The sequence below is a fragment of the Chrysemys picta genome, chromosome 4, assembly GCF_011386835.1.
Source record: "Chrysemys picta bellii isolate R12L10 chromosome 4, ASM1138683v2, whole genome shotgun sequence".
Taxonomy (NCBI): domain Eukaryota; kingdom Metazoa; phylum Chordata; order Testudines; family Emydidae; genus Chrysemys; species Chrysemys picta.
This window is the reverse complement of record NC_088794.1, coordinates 134,957,185-134,970,380: the sequence shown is the minus strand read 5'-3', so window position 1 is coordinate 134,970,380 and position 13,196 is coordinate 134,957,185. Positions and strand designations below refer to the sequence as shown.

At 48.8% G+C, this 13,196-nt stretch overlaps 1 protein-coding gene across 2 annotated transcripts in view; it reads right to left on the bottom strand.

Moving 5' to 3' along the window:
* Positions 1 to 10,652, bottom strand: part of EXOC3L4 (exocyst complex component 3 like 4) — a 48,973-nt gene extending 38,321 nt beyond the window's left edge. Inside the window, exons 1-4 of one of the 2 annotated variants that reach the window (XM_024105156.3) lie at positions 10,346 to 10,652; positions 5,407 to 5,781; positions 4,361 to 4,735; positions 173 to 824 (exon numbers count right to left, since the gene is read on the bottom strand). In XM_024105156.3, coding sequence (XP_023960924.3) covers positions 173 to 824; positions 4,361 to 4,735; positions 5,407 to 5,734 — 1,355 coding nt within the window. In that variant the 5' untranslated portion in view covers positions 5,735 to 5,781; positions 10,346 to 10,652. Of the gene's footprint in view, positions 1 to 172; positions 825 to 4,360; positions 4,736 to 5,406; positions 5,782 to 10,208; positions 10,306 to 10,345 lie in introns of those variants that run through there. The other variant, XM_065593654.1, reaches the window with a different exon arrangement.
* Between the last annotated feature and the right edge of the window lie 2,544 nt (positions 10,653 to 13,196).

Genomic DNA, 13,196 nt, shown 5'->3' with positions numbered 1-13,196 from the left:
GCCACTATCTTTTATCAGATTGGTACGTTCCGTTATAGTTCAAGTGGTTGCATCTGTCTTACTCACATGGGAACCCAAGAATAACTAAAAGTGTCTTGAAGCACCTTGCAGATTTTCAGAGCCAAATTATTATTTGGAGGAGAGAGAGTTGGCATGGGGAATAGTAGCTTACCTATAGTACGTGTTAACAACCCAATCAAGTAATGCGTAAAGTTCATTGAATTCCAAGGGTCTCTGCAAGAGATTTTGCAGGTGTGAAGAAATGGCTCCGTGAAAGGACTCCACGTATCTTCCACAAACTTTATAATCATCTGGGTAACACTTTTGTAACGACTGCTTGATTTTCAATAAATCTTCAATAACACATTTTCTGAGGAACCCTAAATGGATAGCGAGCCAAGAATCATTGTCCTCCTTCAATGAAATAGGCACGTTACGGACTCTCTTTTCAGCACTCCCTCTGACAGCTTCCTTCCACACGTCTCGCCATTTTCTGGGTCTGCCAACCCCGTCCGATTCTGAAGAGCTGGGGCTCTGTACATCAGCATGAACTTTTTCTTCCTTGGAGATTACGGTCACCATAGAAGTCAACAGACTTTCATCTATATCGCACTGATCAAGTGTTTCCTCCACAATGGATCTGATTGAGTTAGCAACAGAGTTACAAAGCAAATCCACATCCTTGGCTTTCCGGGCATATTCTGTAGGATTGTCTTCATATTTCTTGGCCTCTTTTTCAGTTATAACTTCTTTCTCCAAACACCTGATGCTTGCAAATGCCTCCAAAAGTTGCTTTTTCTGAATAAGTTCATTTATTTCCATGACTGCAGAGAGAACACGGGCGGGGGAGAGAGCAGATTGTGAGTTTACTTTTAGATATTTTAATGTGCCTATTACAACAGTAAAGATCACAGGAGAGAGCAGTGTCTGAGTCAGGACTGTGGGGCTGCTTTGGCTCTCTACTGCATCCTGCGTGAAGAGTGGCATTCCAGGTCACCTTTAATCTCCCTAACTCATGTTTGACATAGAGGAGAAATACTGTTCAGATGAAATCACTGAAATATCCGAGCCGTGGCTCACAGGGTATGTCTACACTGCAATGAAAGACCCGCGGCTGGCCCAGATCAGCTGACTGAGGTTCGCGGGGCTCGGGCTGCGGGGCTACGAAATTGCAGTGTAGATGTTTGGGCTGGAGCCTGGGCTCTGAGACCCTCCCCCATGGGATATGACCCAGTGGTCCTAGCCCTCCATGTTACTGGTGCACAGGGGTAGTGCCACCGTTCTAACCCAGATGTTGGGAGGGCTGGAGTGCAGCTCTGAGCTGGGGGCTAACAGCCTCTATCCATCGCCCCGTACTTTGCCTGCATGAACCTGATCTCTTGGGCTTTGTACCAGTGATGTGAATTTCACCTGAATGAAGAACCAACTTCTTCCAAAGCTCCTGCCGTTCCAGCAGGTCTTGTGAGCTGTGGAAATGGCACTCGGGAATTAAAGTAGTATCTCTCTAGCATCTTGTGAGTAGGTCTTGTGAGCTATGGTGCGTTTTAGACATTCTGTGTCATTGGAATGCCCTTCATGTGCTGGCTGGCCTGTCTACTGCCCTCTCCTCATTCAGGTTCCCCCTAAGACCCACCCACACCTGCTGCCTTAGACAGCACATTGAAACGTTTGTAGCTCTAGCATCTCAAACTCCAAGATGGGACCGACTTAAAGCTCTTGCTCCGAACACCCCCGAACTTCTGTTTGGGTCTATGCCTGAATTTGGCAGCACAGGCCCATCTCTGCTTAGATATATTTCAGATTGGCGATCTTATTTGTGGTGCTATTTCTGGTTTGTACTGTGTATTTTAAAGCAAATATGCGTCATACGGCATTGTTCCTATAGTTGTCACTGTAAATCAGTCTGGCTGCGCAGATTTCACACTGAACATAAGACCACTGCATCAAGTCATCAGAGGAGGCAAGATCTACTGGAGAGAGCCCTGGACTGAGAGCTGGGATTAGATCCCTGTCTCCCAGCTCCACCAGTGCTATGCTTGTGACTTTGGGCAAATCATGGTCCCTGCGCCTCTGTTTTCCCCTTCTCTCCCTTTGTATTGTAACTTTTTTCTGGGCAAGTGTTCTCCAACGTATGTTTGTACAATGCCTAGTACAATGGAGCCCTGATCTCAGTTGAGGCCCCTATGTGCTATTGTAATAGAAATAATAATATTTGCCTGAGTCTACTAAAAAGATCTCAAAGAATGGGTCTGACTCATCCCCACCGTAACTTCCTTGAAGCCAAAGGAGCCCCACCTTGGCTGGCACGACACAGTCATTTTGCAGACATGCACATAACTACTAGGTACTGACTATTCGCTGTAACGCTGGTTTCCAAGCACTGTATGCTGTTACCCAGTCTGGTAGGGATGGGGAAAATCCATTCTCAGTCTCCGGTCACTTTAGGAGTGGGGGGGGCCTTCCTTTTACACTCCCACTCAGCTGAGTTATCTACTGTGCAGATTTTGAAAAACGATGATAAAAGTGCCTTGAAAACACAGTTCTAAGGGACCACAAACAGCCAGCATTATACCTCGCCACGCCATAGGAGTGAAGGTAGTTTGCTAGTAATAATTTGAACCAATTTCGTTGGTTGATGCACCATTTGGACTATGATAATCATCAGGCCGGCTCCAGCTTTGTTGCCGCCCCAAGTGGCGAAAAAAAAAAAGAGAGAAAAAAGAAAAACCCGATTGAGCTGCCGCCGAAGTGCCGCCGAAGGGGAAGAGAGTGAGTGAAGGACCCGCCACCAAATTGCTGCTGCAGACCGGACATGCTGCCGCGCTAACGGACAGAGTGCCGCCTCTTTCTATTGGCCACCCCAGGCACCTGCTTCCTTCGCTGGTGCCTGGAGCTGGCCCTGATAATCATGGAACACTAGAGTCCAAAAAGGGGCTGATCCAATTAAATTTTCCATTTCCCACTGTCGCAGCAAGAACCGCAGCTCAGTCATTAGTCTAATTTCACTTGCTAACTAGAAATAGAGAGCGTACAAAACTGCCTTTCTGGATGCAGCACTGGTGTGACAGCAGAGATTCTCGCTGCTGTGTGAGAGACTCCTATTCTGGAGCATCTTCCGGCTCCCGGAGGTCACTGGGAACTTGAGCCCTCTAAACGGGAGCTCTGGGTGTGGTGACGTGGCTAAGGGAGTTCAGTCTAGTCAGTTTATCAAAGAGAAAGTTTAAGAGGCAATTGGATCACTGTGAGTACCTAGGCAGGAAAGAGAGCTCTGATACTAAATGGCTCGTTCATCTAGCAGCCAAAGGCCCAACATGATTGAATGGCTGGGGAAACTGAAGGTCGACAAATTCAAACTGGCAATAAAACCCACTTTTTAAAAACAATGAGGGCAATTAACCACTGGAACAGCTTACCACTGAGTGTGGGAGATTCTCCATCACTTGTCATCTTTAAATCAAGATTGGGGGTCTTTCTAAAGGAGATGCTCTGGTGCAGACACAAGTAATTGGACTCAGTGCAATGACACAAGTTTATGCAGGAGGGGAGCCTAGATTATCATAATGGAGCCTTCTGGTCATGATCTGTGAATCTAGGCCATTAGGTATGCAAAGCTGACAAGATGGGCTCAGTTCCATTTTACAAAGCTCACGCTGTAACAATGTGAAGCAGTTTAAGCACCTTCACTGATATAGATCTCACAGTTGCCACACTGCCCTTCTAACCAGTCCATACAGTGGCATCAACAATGGCCTCTGGGTCTTGCCTAGATTAGAAATGTGGGTCAAGGTTAGGTCAGGGTGTATTAATTCATCTCAACCTTTTTCCTAAGTGGAAACACTGTGTTGCCTTTTACCTTGGCTAAGCAGTTAGAAGTGTTGCTTAGTCAGGTTGAAAGGCATTGCAATGTGTCCACTCTAGGAAAGAGATATGGTTAGGTAAAGGTCAGTTAACATAGACCCATTTTTCTAGAGTAGACATGGCCCATGTGAGTGCGCAGCCTTATGACTTGGCCTGGGGGAAAAAGGTGCAGCAGCATTACTGTAAGAAATAGCAAATTAAAGGGATGTATCAAGACAAGTGTCCCTCTTGAGGATCCTTCAATGCTAATAAAATACCATTTGAGGGGGGCGCAGAACATCCCATTCATGGGGTCTCCCTTGGTATCTGGGAGACCTGGTCTCTGTGCTCAGCCTTTAAAGACTCCAAAAAGACCTTGCAAGGGATCAGGCTATTCTCTACCCAGGCAAGTCCATTTCATTCAATGCTCTATTGCGCTGGGGCCCTGCAGAGTCTACTTTGATTGAATCTTATTAGAATCCTAGCAAGTGTTTTTACAGTGGGTTATATTTTCACCTCTTACCTGAGAGAATGGGCTCTGCCCCTGTATTCTCCCCACTCTTGTCCACACTGGTGTCGGTCATGTTTTTAGCACTGCTGCCCTCTTCATTTTGTTTGAAGCCTTTCAGTATAAAACCTTTGTTTCGTCTCAGGGTGCCAGAGTCTTCGCTTGCTTTGTCTTTGGCTGGACTTCGTTTACTTCTCCTGAAGCTTAACATTCTTTTGAGAGCACTTTCGGGGCTCTTTGCCTCCAGATTGTTCACGGGTGAGCTATTCAGTTCAGAAACAGAATCCGTTCCTTCATCCTCAGTGCTTTGTACTGGGGAGGCTGGTTCTGCTGGAGACGCCATTTTTTCACTGGGCTCAGGTATCTGATTTTCAGAAGGAGGAGGAGTAACTAGTCAAAGAAAAGAAACAGACAAGAGCAGAATTAAGCAGTAAGACTTACGTGGGATCTATGTAATGCTGGGATATTGCTGTGTCTCATGAGTCACCCTTAGGCATCAACTCTTTGTATCCCCCCAGTCTGTTGAATTGACAGAGGAGGCAAGTCTGTAATAGCCTTTGTTGCACCCCAGCGTAACCAGGGTTGTGAAGCATGAAGCAGTCTTGTCTACGCCTGCTGTGGATCAGGTCCCTGAAAACAAGAGCCCCTGGCAGGATGAGCATGGGGTGATGTTGCACTCTCTGATTTTATGAAAATATGCTAATGTGTGTGATATAACGTAACTGGAATATGCTTCATGCAAAAGGTCTCTTGTAATGTATCATCACAAAGCTTATAAGTGTCCCTCTTGAGGATCCTTCAATGCTAATAAAATACCATTTGACGGGGCCGCAGATCATCCCATTCATGGGGTCTCCCTTGGTATCTGGGAGACCTGGTCTCTGTGCTCAGCCTTTAAAGACTCCAGAAAGACCTTGCAAGGGATCAGGCTATTCTCTACCCAGGCAAGTCCATTTCATTCAATGCTCTATTGCGCTGGGGCCCTGCAGAGTCTACTTTGATTGAATCTTATTAGAATCCTAGCAAGTGTTTTTACAGTGGGTTATATTTTCACCTCTTACCTGCGAGAATGGGCTCTGCCCCTGTATTCTCCCCACTCTTGTCCACACTGCTGTTGGTCATGTTTTTAGCACTGCTGCCCTCTTCATTTTGTTTGAAGCCTTTCAGTGTAAAACCTTTGTTTCGTCTCAGGGTGCCAGAGTCTTCGCTTGCTTTGTCTTTGGCTGGACTTCGTTTACTTCTCCTGAAGCTTAACATTCTTTTGAGAGCACTTTCGGGGCTCTTTGCCTCCAGATTGTTCACCGGTGAGCTATTCAGATCAGAAACAGAATCCGTTCCTTCATCCTCAGTGCTTTGTACTGGGGAGGCTGGTTCTGCTGGAGACGCCATTTTTTCACTGGGCTCAGGTATCTGGTTTTTAGTAGGAGGAGGAGTAACTAGTCAAAGAAAAGAAACAGACGAGCAGAATTAAGCAGTAAGAATTACGTGGGATCTATGTAATGCTGGGATATTGCTGTGTCTCATGAGTCACCCTTAGGCAGCAACTCTTTGTATCCCCCACTCTGTCGAATTGACAGAGGAGGCAAGTCTGTAATAACCTTTGTTGCACCCCAGCGTAACCAGGGTTGGGAGGCACCTCACCATCACCTGCCTCGTGCATGAAGCAGTCTTGTCTATACCTGCTGTGGATCAGATCCCTGAAAACAAGAGCCCCTGGCAGCATAAGCATGGCCTTCCAGGCCTCCACAGACCACCCCCTCTCTATACAAGTAGCGATAGGTACACACCAACCTCCAAATACTCTGAGCGTTCCCTGCATGAATAGCCCCTTGTCCACTAAACTCTCACGGAATTTAGAGTGAGGCCTGCTGCTCCCAAAGGAACAGGACACACAAGCTTATAAGAGACAACTCTGGACCAGCTCTTTGTTTACCACCACAGCACACAGATATATTTATAGTGAAAACAAGAATCAGTTTATTATCAGAGACGAGAGATTCAAGTGATAGCGAGTGAGAATATGAAAACGAATGGTGACACAAAAACAAAATCATAACAGGATTTCTAGATACTAACCTTAACTGTCAAGTTACCCTCCTGTCTAAAGAAGCGTATCTCACCCAAAGTTCTCTCCAGAGTTTTCAACCAAGCCTGGTTGAGACCCCTGTTTTACGATGCAAAAGCACTTCCTTCAATCCCTGATGGCAGCCCTTTTACTCCCTCAGTGAAGGGGGCCTTTGTTCCCTCCAATCCCCAATATACTCAAGCAAACTTTTGCTATGCACCTCCAGAGAAGGCTCTCTTCTCCCCCCCCTGTGCTTCACTTCCTGTTAGATTATATCTAAGATTCTTTCTTACAGTCCTTCATCTGCATTCAGTTCAGACTGGCGATAGGGGACCCACTGTGAATGAGACAATACTCAGTTTACATGTAAATGGATAGGCATCTCCTGTCTGACAGACAACCTGTTTGTCACTTTTCCTGTTGACTAATATCTGGACACAGACTTTAAAAACATATTTTCTGCATATATGCACAACTCCTTTCAGAGTATCTGTACGTACCCATGTCACAAAGATATTGATGACCGGTGTGACGCCAGCTTTCATTTAAGACTTCACATGACATTCTTTGGTGAACCAGAATGTACAGACCAGAATCAGGTGATTCCTGTAACCCTTCTGCACCCCCTTGCCACTTAGCATTCAGAGGTCCTTGGGTCCCCTAACCCTACCTTCAGAGCCTGGCTCTGTAGCACAGGTTGTGCACGTGCATGCTCTTAGTCTAGAGGGCCCCAGTTCAATGCCTGAGAGCAGCCCTCTTGTATACTTTCGGGTATGCTATGCACTCTCAGTACCTAAACTGGTACCATTAGTTTCCCCCTCTAGCTGAGTTTAAAGCAATTTAGGGCGGATCTATGCATTAGCCAGATCTGCGCATTCACAGCCTATAACCCAGACATGTTAGCTTTGGGCTTGGTTGCTGCTGCCTTGTTTATGCACAGAGATCTGCAGACATTCAGCCTTGGAATCTGGCTTGAGATGTGGATGGTCAGTTATCGACATCACACAGCAGTGACTAAAGCACACTGAAAAGCCTCAGTTTTCGCCTCTAGTTCCTTAAATAAGAAATCAAAGCATAATGCTTTCTGTGCTCTGAATTGTCATGGTTACAGTTCTGCAGAGGCTACAAAATGCAATGAACTTTTATATAGCACACACTGTCTGAAAGCACTTCAAAGTCACACAAATCAAGGCCAGTCTGGGAACAGTTTGCAGATCGATCTGATTTTTTTTATTATTATTTTTTGGTCTCACAGGCCTTACCTACACTAGGAGCATTTAAAAACAGTTGCCCACAATTTCTAATATGTTAGGAGCCCGAGTTCAGGCAACGAGCCAGCTACTGACATCTTTTTCAGTGCCATTTCATCTCATTTCTCTTTATAGTAAAGGGCTAAATTGTGATTATTATTTTTTTAAGTCCTGTGCTGAGGAAGCCCTGGTGCAAGGGTAAGACACCGTGCCCCTGTGACAGCTCATAGAGGCACAGTGTCTCCCTTGCTTTCTGAAGGGAGGTTTGACTTCCGTATCTGGATGATTACCAAAGCCTGTTTAGTGTTCTGAATGCCCCATTACCCACCCTGGGAGGATCTCTAATTGCCTCCTCCGTGCAGACAGTGCCGCCACTGCCTCTGGGAGTCTGGCTGGGGCTGTGATGTGAATCCCTGGGGCCTCATGTCTCTGGCTGGCTGGGAAGGGAGGGTCCCGAATAAAGGTTTCTCCTTCCCACAGATGCTGCTGCTGCTTGAGATGGAGGCAGGGCCTGATATAAAATTTTTTATTAAGATGATGTTTTAAAAAAAAGTGAACGGTACAGAGTTTAAGCATAGAAGTTTCTGATTATCAGGGAATAACGTACAGATTATCGAGGGGTGCGAAGTTTGGTTTAAGATCGGGTGTCATAAGGAATATATAATCTGCAATATCCCTGATTGGGCCTAAAAGGATGATGAGTCAGAGTACAGACATTAAGATATGAGGGTATGAAATTCATATAATGGCTATGTTCGGGTGTGGAGTAGAATGAGTGGATACAATGATGAGGATGGGTTGACCCTCATTTGGTGAGATTTAACGTTCAAGGAGTTTATGGTTCCAGTTCATATGGTTCAACGGACAAAGTCTTTTGGTCCCGTTTTCGTAGTCAAAGAGCGATGTCGCTCTGGCTCACGCCTCCTGGTACTGTCGGTGGCCAGTGACGTGTTCGATGTAGATGTCCCTGGACCATCGGATGGTGTCTGAGACCATGCGGCGCCACATGAGCCGTGCATAGCATCAACCGATCCCGCAGGTCCGCAGCACACGCTCGTTGCTGGGGTCCCAGGCGCCCAAGGCTCCGACGATCAGGGAGTCCATCTGCACCTCGTAGCCCTTCGCTCTCAGAGTGTCTACTAAGATGGTTCCTTGGCCCTAAGTGCTTCTAAACTACCAGCAAATTACAGCACCGCTTCATGTCTGCAGAGCTGGGCTGGCCATGGAGTGAGGGGGTGGAGCCAGTGCTCCTCTCAGTCCCTGCCTGCTTGTTCCTGAGACAGTGAGCCTGCAGCCCCAAGGGCCTGGTAGCTGGCATAGGTATGTAAGGAGAGTCCTTGCTTCCCCTTCCTCCTTTGCGCAGCACTGTCATCCCGACACCCCCCGTGGAGTGTCCTCTTTTTTGAATGTTCAAATATGGTAACCTTACCACACCCCCACACCTCCACATGCTGTCCTGTGACTCAGGGTTCAACATGGGTTACATTGAGATGGCTTTGAGAACATTAGAATTGTACGCAAAGGCTGGGGACAGTTATGGTTATGAAGTGTTTATACTGCAGTAGCCCTCAGCAGCCCTGATAAGGATCAGGTCCCCACCGTGCTAGAGGCTTTACAAACATATCGGAAGGCACCGTCCCTGCGCCAAAGAATGCAATATTTACAATCTATTAGATAATATTGTGCAAGAGGGTGAAAACGTAGCAACACTGCAGTGAGGCATCAGAATAAAATAGCAGCGTTTTACCAAGATGGTAGGAAACAATTTGCAGGTAAGTCCAGATCACAGCATTAAAGTTACAATTTAAAAAAATAGGAGAGGTGAGATGCCATTTTTTTGTTTTTGATTTGGAACCGTCAAGTTGTACACTAGCTTAGCTAAATATTATTATTTATATTGTAGTCGCACCTATGTGCTCCGGTCATGGACCCCCACTATGTTAAACACCATAAGAACACAGAATAAACCACAGGCCCTGCCCTAAAGAGATTAAAATTTAAGTATAAAATAGGAAAGCGAAGGTGGATACAGACCGAGGGGGGAGCACAAAGTGTTTCATGTAGCTAGGTTAGGGGTTCTCATAACAAAAATTTTGGTGGCCTCAGAGTGCGGCCACCAATTCTTGCTGGTGGCCACTGACAAATTTTCTTAAAATACTTAATTAACTTTAGGAAAAACAAATAAATATGCACATACACACATTGAAATCATTGTAATTGATTTATGTAGGGCGCCTTTTGCAGACTCAATAAAAATCATGCACAGTTGTATTTTGGTTTGCTGCGTCCCTCCTCAGTCCCTCACCCACCGCTCGCCTCCTTCCACCTGCCACTCACCTCCTCACTCCCCTGCCAGAAACCCCCATACCCGAGAACCCCCGCCTGCCGCTGGCTCGCCGCTTCTTGCCTCCTCATCCCCGCCCACCCGCCGCTGGCTCCCTCATCGCTCACCTCTTCAACCCCCCGCTGCCCGCCGCTGGCCTTTTCACCCCCTCTTCCTCCCCTCTACAGTGGTGGGCCACCACAGGAAAAGCCAGAGGAGTGATACCTGTCCGAGCAGGCCCTCTGGAGAGCATGTCTAATGGCTCCTTCCTGTGCTCTGCAGGTAGCTGGGAATGAACATGGAGGCCTCTTGCTGCTGTTAGGATCCCTGCAGGGCACAGGGGGGTTGGCAGAGAAACTCACCTGGTTTAGCTGGCAGCAGCAGTTCCTTGCTCTCCTGAGAGCCTGGCAGCTGATCCCTCTCCCTACAGTGAGGCTCTCCTCCTCATCTTCTGGATTTCCAGGGGGCTTTATTGAAAACAGCCCGTACGAGGAAGAAAGTCAGTGTCTCCCAGGCAAAAGTCCCTGCAGCAGTGTGCTTCACCTGTTCAGGCGCGGAGACTGTTTTCGCTTTCACTCTTGCATGGATAACAGAAGGAAAGGGGACTAGGCCCTGGGGAAATTCCAGGAAAAGGAGAGTAATGATTTACAATGCCCTGGAGTGCATGAACCTATGTACCCGAGTCTGTAAACACTCAGCCGGCTGCTGCCGTGATTCTTTTGAAGGTCATTGTGTGCAGCAGGGAAAAGGGAATCTTTCCTTAGCCCCAAAATGATCTGTGCAAGTATATTTCTCTGCCCGAGGCTTGTGTGGGCTCTGGGCAACATTCTGACCTATTACCACTGTGGCTGTGCAATCCCAGGCAAGTCTACAAGAGGAGAAAAGAATTTGGTTTTGACCCTTGTGGATTTGAACCCCAACAATATTTGCTTTGGGGTCCAAATGCATGTCCAACCAAATCTCAATTGCAACTGTTGTATTTAGCCAACTGTCCTACATTCCCTGGAATGATTCACTGGCTTGGCTTGTGCAATGAAAAGATAAACCAGGAGAGCTGTGTGTGTGTTCAGGTGGTGGTGGAAATACTTTGTTCACCTCTTCTCTCTGTGCACCGGTCAGAAGAGCAGCAAAAGTATACCAGATTGCTTATGGGGACAGTTAGAAGAGCTAAGGATCAGTGTAGTTGCTTAGCTAGTTAGTGATTTTTAAGTGCTTTAACCCTTTCAAGCCTAGAATGGGCTGAGATCTGATCTTTCTCCCTATGGCCTTGGCTACACTTGCAGCTGTACAGCGCTGTGAGGTAAACCTGTCTTCGTGCAGCTGAGTAGGGAAAAGCACTGCAGTCTGTCCACGCTGACAGCTGCCAGTGCAGTGATATGGCCACACTTGTAACATCTGCAGCTGTGTTGGGAGGGGTGCATTATGGGCAGCTATCCCAGCATTCATGTGGCTGCAACGTGCTTTTCAAAACGGGGGTTGGGGTGGATTGTGACAGGGAGTGTGGGGGGAGAAAGAGTGCTTTTGGGAGCATGTCAGCTCTCTATTTTGCAAGTTCCGAACTCCCAGCCCCCTGCTCATTCATTCACTCACTCAAAGCAAGCTGCAATCTGTTTGCTTTTCTCTGTGGTACGAGCTTTGAAACCGGCACTTCCGCATTCCTGCAGCCGGTCACAACAATGGAGAGGATTGGTAGGGTTACCATATTTCAACAATCAAAAAAGAGGACGGGAGGAGCCCCGCCCTAGCCCCTCCCCTGTCCTGCCCTAGCCCCGCCCCTGCCCCTTCCACTCCCTCCCACTTCCTGCCCCCTCAGAACCCCCAACCCTCCCCCCCACGCCTTGTCCCCTGACTGCCCCCTCCTGGGACCCCTGCCCCTAACTGCCCCCCAGGACTCCACCCCCTACCTAAGCCTCCCTGCTCCTTGTCCCCTGACTGCCCCCTCCTGAGACCTTCCCCACATCCTAACTGGCCCCCTAGGACTCTACCCCCTACCTGTCCCCCTGACTGCCCCAACCCTTATCCACACCCCCACCCCCAGACAGACCCCTGGGACTCCCACGCCCCATCCAACCACTCCCCACCCCCTGACAGCCCCCCCCAAAACTCCCGACCCATCTAAACCCCTCTGCTCCCTGTCCCCTGACTGCTCCGATCCCTCTCCCCACTCCTGCCCCCTGACAGCCCCCCCCAGAACTCCCAAACACCCCCCCCGCTCCTTGTCCCCTGACTGCCCCCTCCTGGGACCCCTGCTCCTAACTGCCCTCTAGAACCCCACCCCCTACCTAAGCCTCCCTGTGCCTTGTCCCCTAACTGCCCCCTCCTGAGACCCCCCCCACCTGTACTCTGCCCAAAACCTTACACCCCCAACCCCCAGACAGCCCCCCCCGAACTCCTGACCCATCCAACCCTCCCCCTGCTCCCTGTCTCTTGACTACCCCCCCCCCCAGAACCTCCCTGCTGCTTCTCTGACCCCCAGCCCCCTTACTGTGCTGCAGAGCAGCGCGCTCGACAGCCGGGGAGGGGAGCAGGGTCGGAGCTCCAGACTGCCGGAGGCCGAGGCGACGGCCGGCGATCTGTGAATGCAGGGCGGGGGGAGGGAGGGAAAGGAGGGAAGTGGTGTCAAGTTGCAGGAGAGAGGAGGGGGGAAGTGGAGGAAGGGCTTTGGCTGCCGGAGCCCCATGCGAGTGGCACCATCCGGCCGGCTGCCCTGTAAGCCCCGCATGCTCTGCATGTGGGGGGGGAGTCCGGACATTGACAAATTCCCCCCGGACGCTATTTTTAACTGAAAAAAGCCGGACATGTCCGGGGGAATCCGGACGAATGGTAACCCTAGAGGATTGGCCACTTGACAAGGTGATTAGTACAGCGCTGCAAGCGTTTACACTCACACCCGTGAGTCGTAGCCACTCCGCTGCAGCTGTTATTCCTCTCGGAGATGTGGAGTACCTGCAGCGGTGTACCCAGGGAGATACAGCGCTGTAAGTGCCTTGCCAGTGTGGACGTGGAGTGAGTTACAGCGCTGGGGGAGGCTTTACAGCACTGTAACTTGCAAGTGTAGCCAAGGCCTATGTGACGATTCTGTGGTTGCAATCAACAAAGTGTGGTGTTTAGATGCTGCTTGTAATTATTAGAACTGGGAGCACTGGCTGTTGGGAGTCTGAAAGGACAGGAAACAGGAAGGAGGGGGAAGGAGTTGAGGAGGCTGGGAGAGTT